At 34.0% G+C, this 9,979-nt stretch overlaps 1 protein-coding gene across 3 annotated transcripts; it reads left to right on the top strand.

Annotated features, from left to right (window-relative positions):
• Nucleotides 1-2,336: 2,336 nt before the first annotated feature.
• On the top strand, nt 2,337-6,804 carry LOC144555308 (uncharacterized). 3 transcript variants are annotated; one of them, XM_078303595.1, is made up of 6 exons: nt 2,788-2,913; nt 3,462-3,586; nt 3,815-4,066; nt 4,471-4,614; nt 5,231-5,908; nt 6,380-6,804. In XM_078303595.1, the coding sequence occupies exons 2-6, from the start codon at nt 3,560-3,562 to the stop codon at nt 6,617-6,619; spliced, it is 1,341 nt and encodes a 446-aa protein (XP_078159721.1). In that variant the 5' UTR covers nt 2,788-2,913; nt 3,462-3,559; the 3' UTR covers nt 6,620-6,804. The 3 variants fall into 3 exon arrangements, with proteins under 3 accessions (XP_078159720.1, XP_078159722.1, XP_078159721.1); XM_078303594.1 differs by lacking the exon at nt 3,462-3,586 and having other exon boundaries at nt 2,337-2,913; XM_078303596.1 differs by lacking the exon at nt 3,462-3,586 and having other exon boundaries at nt 2,658-2,913; nt 6,355-6,685.
• The last annotated feature ends 3,175 nt before the right edge of the window (nt 6,805-9,979 follow it).

Raw genomic sequence — 9,979 nt, 5'->3', positions numbered from 1 at the left:
AACTCCTTGTAATTGGCAAGGCTCTCTCTCCCTCTTTTTCTGACTGATTTCGTCTTTCTCAGATTTTTTTAGAAGTTTTTTTTGGATTACTGGTACCAATTTAAGGATCTTGTCTAGAGGGAGAAAAGTGGATAGAGTGGGCGAGCGATACTGGCAAGTGAGAGAAGGCCCGAGCGAGATCGTCAAGTGGGAGAAGGCGCGAGGGAGTGGCTGGCTGGCTGCGGGAGGATGGGGCAACACGAGATTAGTTAGAGAGGGAGGCGAAAGACATCGTGACAGAGGGAGAGTTTAATTGAAATGTTTCTGTCTCTGTTACCTTCATCTAGTGACCACATTTTGTAGGAATCTTAAAGTATATTTGACAGCTAAAAAACACGTAGCACGTATCGACAATATATATGTATAACACCGTAGCCCAACTCTATATATAATTATTCTAAATAATTATATTTCTCGTATTTTGATAGATAAAAACCAATTTATTTGTAATGTCATACGAGTCAAATAATTCAAGAAATATTTATAATAAACTATTTATTAGTGTGATCATGTAGAATTTATGTCATTTGATAATGAAATATGAAACTCCTTTTGATTCCAAAAATTACAAGTTACTTCTAGCAATATGCATTGTAATTATTCAAATGACACTGATAATGAGTACCATACTATATCGCGATCCCTAAGCACCAATTGTTTTCTATTAATTCTATGTATCATGAATAGCAGGTAAAAACTTGTCATCCTTGGAAATTTATTTGTTTTTTAATTCCGAAATGATTCAGTGATTATAATTATGATTAAGGGGAAACACATTTTGTTGAGCCGGTTCCACTTTTATTCTAAGGTTGCCAATCCATATTTGTGACAAAGCAAAAAAAAAAGTATTAATCTTTGAACTTGGTGCCATCAATCACTAGAGATTCTCCAAAATATTTGAATAGTTGCAATTTGTAGCACGAAAGAAACCACAATCACAACTTCAAAAAAATAATCTCGGAAATTTGGAGAAAAATAATTAAATAAAAAGTTGAATAAATAAGAAATAAGAAGGAAGAAATATGAGAAGGGTAAGAAAACAAACCATCGTTTTGAAGAGCGAATCTTCTACAGTTCTACCCATCCAACAATTAAGAAATAATTGTTGGCTTTTGAGAGCTCTCGACTTATCTGTTTGACTAGATTTGTAAAACATACATAATTGTATTTTACAGTTTTCCTCTTCAGTCGAAATTGATTCGTGAACTATTAAGTTTCGAATATCAAATAATGCAACTAGTAGCTTCAACCATCAATCTTTAATAATGCAGGAATCAAACTCATATCAGAGCTCCAAATTGTTAATATAATAGTAACTCATAATAGAAAAATATTTTAGCAGCATCACAAATTAACAATAAAAATATGTTTCATTTAACTAGCTTCAAGCCGTGATTTTAATCAATTTAGTAGCGTAAAAGGTAAGATAATTTTGAACTGGCTCATAATTCATCAGTGTGAATTCGTGAAAGATAAAAGGTAAAAGGAAATCGCGTGAATTTTGTTCTGCGTGAAATGCATAAACTATCGGTGGCTGTCAAAAAATCCGTAGTTCGTGATTTGCTTGACTTCAATTCAATTCGCAACTAATTCGTTCGATTGAAGTTCATTCTGAAACAAATCAAACTAGTTTGATTCAAATTTTATTCAAACTCAAACTCAAATTGAAGTAAGTTTGGTTGGGTTTGATTCGTTTACAGCTCTAATCGACTGCATACTGAAATTGTAATTGATGTTACTTGCTACGTCGAACATGTATCTTTATACCGAAGTGATGATTTTTATTTGTACGGTAATTAATAATAATAGAAAATTTGAGCTAGTCAAGTAGTCAACCGCATAATGAGTGGCGTATTAACAATATTATGCGTTTAGACAGTTCTTTATGTTACCGATCGAGATAATATAATGAAATCTTCTCCTTTACAGACCCCTAAATTGAGTGGGCCACGTTTGATTGCTACATGTTGCCACGAGTATGGCCTATCTCTGCTTTCGCTTTCCCTTATAGCGTGCGTGCCACGTGGCACATCATTCCGCGGCCAGGGAGTCTTTGTATAACCGCCTATGAGAAAATGTTAAGCAGGACTCTTTAAACAATAATATTTTTTTTTTTTAAATTAGTTGGTATTGGTTAAACAATAAATTATATTAGGAAAAAATTATGATGTATAACTCTTTTAAATATGTTTCAAAATTTAGTTCGACTCGTTATACGAAAATTAAAAAGTATCGCTTACTATGAGCACTTGATCAACCTGTGAATTACGCTTTGCCTCTTCTACTTTCTCTTAACCTTTTTATTTTCTGCAAATTTTTCCTGAATTGCACTTGCCCCTCTTCTACTTTCTCTAAACTTTTTTATTTTCTGCAATTTTTTCCGAATTTTCTGTAACCCTGTGAATTACGCTTGCCTCTCTTGGCCTCTTCTACTTTCTCTTGACTTTTATATTTTCGGTAAATTTTTCCTGTAGGATATTATGTAAAGCGTACCATACAACTAAACGTGTAACAGGTTGGAATCAAAGAGTAACGGGTAGAAAACTTCTCACCAAATAATTTATGAGCAATATTTGAGTGAAAACTAGAAAAATATTTCACCCTGCCCTATGTATCTTATTTTTCCCATACCATACGGTCAACCGGGATTACCGCCTTACCATAATCTCTCGCCTCTCTCTCACACACACACCCAAGCTCGGACACTGAGCTCTAGCCATGGCTGAAACGGATCGGGCTGGGCCGAGCGAGCAATTAGCCGATGTTGAAGAGAAGCCGTATCGTGATAGGACCAGTGTTTTTTGCGAGATAGGGAAGAGGGAGCTCGGGCTATCACAGTCTATGGTTTTTTCTCGCCGAGCCGGTGGCTCAGAGGTGGAATTCCATTTTTGTTTTTGTTTAATTGTCGGTTTTTCTAGTAAAATCGGTTCAAGAAACCGTCTAAGGTTTGGGAATCTGGTTTAACAAACTGTATATGGAAGAGATGAGCTGATGAATTGATTTTGTGGTCCTTCCAATTATAATCGAAAACTTGGTAATTCCTATTTCTTTTGTTGAATTGGGTAAAATTTCCAGAGTTTTTTCCCCTCTTTCTGGTTTATACTAGGGTTTTGTTAGTGAACTTGACAAGGTGCTTCTGATCAAAATAACACCTATTGTTTGTGCTGGTCAGTTAAATCCCTCTTTGCAAATGAAAGCTAGACCATTTTGAATGAGGATGTATAAGTAATGCTTTTAAAATTCAGCTATATTAGAATAAGATCTTACTCAATCATAAATCAATTATTTCACTATAACATTGTTTTTTTTTACAGAGTACCTACTTAATTATATGTTAACATTCATTAGATGTTTTGTATGTTGTTTCAAAGTTGATCAAGTCATATTTTGAATTGGTTGTCTATTCTATTATTCTCTTGCAGGTTATCATTAATTGTTTTTACTCCTAAATTTGTGCACAAGTGAACAAATGCTCAGGAGGTTGACTGTTTAGTTTAACTCGATATCTGACTGTACGTAAATGAACCAGGCTCTGTTAAAGCTTAAGGTGATGACAAAAGGTTGCTTTTGTTATTTTATTCTGTTGCACATGAGAAGAACTGATGGCATAAGCTTGTGCTATAACTTTACCAGTATGCATATTATAGTTCTGGTTAACTTAATGTTGTACAAATTAAGCATATAGGTAGGTTGATGTTGTCAGAACATGAAAATGTACAGAAAATATATATTTTGCATGTTGGGCATATAATTTTATATTTTTAAATTGACACAGGCACTAGTTAAGCGCATGACTCAATATGGGAAGTTGTACGGGCACAAAGGTTGTGTAAACACAGTGTGCTTCAACTTCAATGGAGATGTTCTTGTGTCGGGCTCTGATGACAAGGACATCATATTTTGGGACTGGTCAATGAAAAGGAAGATGTTTTCTTATAATTCTGGTCACAACGAAAATGTTTTCCAGGCACGCATCATGCCTTTTAGTGATGACCGTACTGTCATTTCATCTGGTGCTGATGGCCAGGTAACTATCTTTTTATTTATTTTAGTCTTTTGCAAGTTGTTATTATTTAGATAGTAGATATGTTCTTTGTTGGCACCAAATTGTTGCATAGTTGGACATAATTTGAGGGTTATTTTGTTATTTAGTATGTACTGTTGCACATAATTTGAGGGGTATTTTGTAATTTAATATTTACATAATTCGGTGCTAATTCAGTTTTATTTCAAAGGAGTTACATTTTTTTTCCTGCTATTTAGTCATGACAAAATATTTCAACTCCATGGTGAGTTTTAATGCTTTACTGTATACCCTTACTCTTGTAACTAACACAAACCAGCCACTTATCTGACTTATATATTGGATTCTGAGTTATTATAAGAATCAGTAGGGGCAAATTAACTATGAAAGATAACAATTATAATCAGGTTAGAGTTGGTGAAATTAAGGAGGATGGCGAAGCAAACACAAAGCAAATTGGGTCCCACCGTGGAAGGGTCCACAAAATAGCCATTGAACCTGGTAGCCCGCATGTATTCTACAGCTGTGGGGAAGACGGGTTGGTTCAACATGTATGTGTCTTTACCGTCTAAGTTTCTTTTATATTCTCTTTAGAGTCTGTGCACTTTAAGGCTCTAAATTCAATTAATGTATACAAGCTAAACTTATTTCTTGTGCTTTCATAATGCCTCCATTTTTTGTGCCTTCATAATGCCTCCATTTTTTGTGCCTTCATAATGTCTCCATTTTTTAGAAGTTAATAACTTAAAATTTAAAACTTAAATGTCAAAATAAAACTGCTAGATTTGATTTATATCATTTTCTCTATGCACATATAAAAGATTACGACATTTCGACTTTGTTTTTATTGGTATCAAGAGCTTGCAAAAATACATCGATATGGATAAATTATGGATGTTGATTTTTGAACTTATTGATTCATATAAAAACAAAGCTGAAAATTGATAATTTTTGTATTTGCACATATATAAAATAATATAGATTGCATCAAACAGTTTTATTTTGATATTTGAGTAAATATTAAGTTATCAACTTTTAAAAAATGGAGGCATGATGGAGGTACACAAAAGGGAGGCATTTGAACCCTCTCATGTTATGTTATCAAAGCATTTTTTATGCAAAGTTCATTTCATAGTGTTAATATTTTAACCAAAACTTCATCTACAGTTTGACTTGAGGAGCCCAATCCCCACCAAGCTGTTTATCTGCTCCTCCACATCAGGAAACAGGCGGTTACCTCTTAATGGGATAGTGATTGACCCACGGAACCCAAACTTGTTTTCCATTGGAGGAATTGATGAGTACGCCCGCTTGTATGACATTCGCAAGCATCATCAGACCGACTTACTAACAGACCAACCTGTTGACCTCTTCTGCCCTAATCACCTCATCAAGTCTTCCGGGATCCACATTACTGGCTTATCCTACTCTAACACCAGCGAGCTTCTTGTGTCATACAACGACGAACTAATCTACCTCTTTACCAAAGATATGGGTATTGGACCGGATCTGAAATCAGTCTCACAAGATGACTCAGTGAAGAACAAGCAGCCGCAGCCACAGGTGTATGTTGGCCATAGAAATGCACGGACAATTAAAGGACCGAGTTTTTTTGGGCTGAAGGATGAGTACGTGGTTACCGGGTCAGACTGTGGTCATGTGTACATATGGCGAAAGAAAGGAGGTGATCTCATTTCCATGATGCACGGTGACAAGCACGTTGTTAACTGCATTGAGGCACACCCATATTTCCCTTTCCTTGCTACTAGCGGGTTTGATAAGAGCATTAAATTGTGGACCCCGACAGCTAGTCGCACCACACCTTTTCCCAAAAATGCAGAGGAGGTATTTTTAGCTTGGAATTTTTTTTTAATTTTGAACTTAATATTTCCAAAATAAAGGTGTGGATCTTTATAAACAATGCCCGATATTCAGTTGTACACATTAATATCGTTATTGAACCATACAAGTCTTGAGTATTGGTTATTGAACCCAACAATGGTTGTATTTCTCCTTGCCATACATTGTTTGGAACAATAGAACATGCAAATTTGCTTAATTGATTCAGTTCCTCGATTAGAAAGAAGACAAACCAAATTTTTCTGTGGAAAGTAATAGTTTTCAAAACAAGTTTGCAATCACAGTACTGTAACTTCTCAGTAAATAACAGCTGTTAATACAACAGATGTTGCATCTTACTCCTAAATACCATAATATTTTATTTTAATTGGCAAAAGAAAATACACAATCATACCAGTTCTTTAGCTATAAAATTAACATCTGTTTTTCAGCTGTTCATTCTGAGTTTTCATTCAGGTTATGGAGGCCAACAAGAGTGGGAGAGAAGCTCAAGCACAGACAGCACTAGGTCCTGACATAATAATGCATGTGTTAAGGTTGCAAAGGAGGCAAGCCGTGGCCTACATCGAGCGAAGTCCAACTGTCGCTCCCGATCTTGGGAGCGACGATGAGGAGGACAGAGAGGCTATCGTAGTTCGCTTTTCAAATGATGAAGATGATGAAGATGGAGACCCTAGAGAATGCTCCATTACTTAAACAGAACAAAGATTTTATATCCGAGAAAAGGGCGCTTCAGATTTCAAGGCTGTGTCATAAAATAAATACAGGTGTTTGATAGAGTTTTTTTGTACATGGGAGGTAGTACATGCCTTTTAATTATGTGCTATAAACTAGTCTAGCCGGATGTGTTGTATCTAAGAGGTGTCGTTGCGTGTGTGCTTTCTGTAATCGTTTTTTATAGTTCTAACAATTTGTAATAGCCGTTTTTATCCCTCGGCTTTTTTGAGAGGTTCTCTGCCGAGTTTCTCCGTTGCGTTTGCATTTTTTTGCTTCCTTTTTGCCCTCCATCCGGGCTTGTGGCCTGTGGAGGATTAATTTGAAGATTTTGTGATGCGTTCTTGGTTTGTCTCTATATATTTTTGTATGATTTATAGGAGATAAACTGTATTTTGTGTGTGGGCTATGTTCATTAAAAGGGAGTTTTAGTGAGTATAACTTTGAAAATTAGTGGATTAGTTTCAAATATTAAATTTAATGGTTAACATTAATATACTTTATGAGTGATGTGTGTATGTATAAAATTTTAAAATTTATTTAGTATAAAATTAAACAGTTAAAAAATAAGAAAAAATAAATACATTAAAATAATTTATGAAATTTTACAAATTTTTTTTAATTTTATAAGTTATGTTAAATGTATTAAAATCAATTTACTTTATTTACTATAAAGTTAAATTGCAAAATTTCACATGTACATGTATCACTTTGATTGATTGATTTTAATTATTTTGAATTTGTCATTTAATACTAATATGATAGATTTTGAAATTATACTCATCAAGCCCAAGTTTTTTAAAAATATCCAAATTTATAAATATTTTATTATAAATAATCACATTTTTGTCAAAATTTTATTTTTGCCCAAATCGTACAGATTATTTACGGTTTCAATTAAAAATTCAAACCATAAATATTCCTTACGGTTTGAATTTTTTTTTTTTGATTTAAAAATTCGGACCTTATATAATATTTACAGTTTGAATTTTTTTTTTTTAGTCCAACTTTGCACCTCTGGTTAACATATCAAAACACCTTCAAAAATCATGAAAATTTACCGACATGCATTCTTGACTTCATAGAACAAGACTGTGAAGTTTCATACAATATCTCAGAACAGATCGTGAGATATCGGCTCTCAAAAATTGCCTGAACTGCTGAAGGAGTGCTTCTGAGCCCAAATTTGCACCTCTGATTAACATATCAAAACACCTTCAACAATCATGAAAATTTACCGACATGCATTCTTGACTTTATAGAACAATACTGTGAAGTTTCATACAATATCTCAGAACAGATCGTGAGATATCGGCTCTCAAAAATTGCCTGAACTGCTGAAGGAGTGCTTCTGAGCCCAAATTTGCACCTCTGATTAACATATCAAAACACCTTCAAAAATCATGAAAATTTACCGACATGCATTCTTGACTTCATAGAACAAGATTGTGAATTTTCATACAATATCTCAGAACAGATCGTGAGATATCGGCTCTCAAAAATTGTCCGAACTGCTGAAGGAGTGCTTCTGAGCCCAACTTTGCACCTCTGGTTAACATATCAAAACACTTTCAAAAATCATGAAATGCAAGGTAGACGACAGGGCCACCGTCCTCTCCATTCTACTACTGACAGGTAGAGTCGAGGTATGTAACATTCAACCATGATTATATTTCATTCCAATATTGAACAAGTCGTATTGTTGTTCCTAATTTTCTTATTTTAGTGTAGTGTTTTTTTGTTGTATAAATACTTTCCAAGAACGATTACAATATATAACATAGCTCAACTCAAAGCATAATAAAATATAACGATATGTTCTGAGATATTGTATTGTGTTTTAGTGTAGTGTTTTTTTGTTTATTATGTTTGGGTTTTCAGTTTTGTTATGTTTCATTATCTCACGATCTGTTCTGAGATATTGTATAAAACTTCACAATCTTGTTCTATGAAGTAAAAATTGCATGTCGGTAAATGTTCATGATTTTTGAAGTTGTTTTGATATGTTAATCAGAGGTGCAAATTTGGGCTCAGAAGCACTCCTTCAGCAGTTCAGGCAATTTTTGAGAGCCGATATCTCACGATCTGTTCTGAGATATTGTATGAAACTTCACAGTCTTGTTCTATGAAGTCAAGAATGCATGTCGGTAAATTTTCATAATTTTTGAAGGTGTTTTGATATGTTAACCAGAGGTGCAAAGTTGGGCTAAAAAAAAAAATTCAAACCGTAAGGAATATTTACGGTTTGAATTTTTAATTGAAACCGTAAATAATCTGTACGGTTTGGGCAAAAATAAAATTTTGACAAAAATGTGATTATTTATAATAAAATATTTATAAATTTGGGTATTTTTAAAAAACTCGGTCATCAAGCCCAACATAGCACATACTAGTATTGCGGTCATTTTTATTAATACCCAAAAAATAAAATTTAATTTTAAAAATAACCATCAGTTGTGTGTTTTATTAATACCCAAAAAATAAAATTTAATTTTAAAAATAACCATCAGTTCTGTGTTTTTTCAAAAATAACATAACCGTGAGGCCCGGCTCACTTGAAAACCAAACCGCCCTGTGGACGGGCGGGCCAAGCCCAAGCAAACCGCCACTGGGACGGGCGGTCTGGTTATTATAAAATAATGGCCCGCTATTCGATGCCAACTGTTTCTTGATCCCGTTTCCGTTGACCAGTGCAGTGATCCTGTGACCCTATTAAATAATAAAATTATTTCCTACACCCGTGACCCACTCCCTCCACTCTCACTCACCTTTGCTCTCTGTCTCTCCACGCCAAAGTAAATTAAAACAAGAAATCGCAGCAGAAGAGGAGAAGAGGAACAGCAAGAAGGAAAAAAAAAAAAGTTCAGCACTCTCTCAATCATTGTTCTGCTAACTTTCTCATTCTCGCCCTCTACTTTGTCGGTGCTCCTCCGTCGTATTCGTCAGTTCTCTTTGTCGGGTATGTTTTTAATTCGAATCGATTGAATGTTAAGTTGTGTAATTGTTGAATTCGATACGATTTGAATTGATTCGAATCGATTCGATACGATTCGATATGTTTCAAATCAAATCGTTTGAATGTGATTGAATGCAATTAAATGTGAATAGGATTGTGATTGCGATTATGATTAAATTAATAATTGTAATTAAAAAAAATGTTAGGATTTTGAAAAATAAATGTTAGGAATTATTTAGTCGGAAATAAATAAATAATTGTAATTAAACAAACGGTTTGGTTAGTTTTTTAAATTTATATATTTTTTTGGATATAAATAAAAAATCGGAATTATTTAGTCGTAGGGCGGGAATTTATATATTTTTAAATTAAAATTTTTTTTTGGT

Source organism: Carex rostrata, chromosome 6 (assembly GCF_964058835.1).
Source record: "Carex rostrata chromosome 6, lpCarRost1.2, whole genome shotgun sequence".
NCBI classification, from domain to species: Eukaryota; Viridiplantae; Streptophyta; class Magnoliopsida; order Poales; family Cyperaceae; genus Carex; species Carex rostrata.
The sequence above is the reverse complement of the archived record's forward strand: the minus strand, read 5'-3'. Positions and strand labels throughout refer to the sequence as shown.

What these genes read in the sequence shown, in the direction of transcription:
- LOC144555308 (XM_078303594.1), top strand. Translation starts at nt 2,758, where the DNA reads ATGGCTGAAACGGATCGGGCTGGGCCGAGCGAGCAATTAGCCGATGTT. An exon ending in CATCTGGTGCTGATGGCCAG is followed by an intron (nt 4,067 to 4,470) that starts GTAACTATCTTT and finishes AATTATAATCAG; the next exon opens with GTTAGAGTTGGTGAAATTAA. An exon ending in AAGACGGGTTGGTTCAACAT is followed by an intron (nt 4,615 to 5,230) that starts GTATGTGTCTTT and finishes CTTCATCTACAG; the next exon opens with TTTGACTTGAGGAGCCCAAT.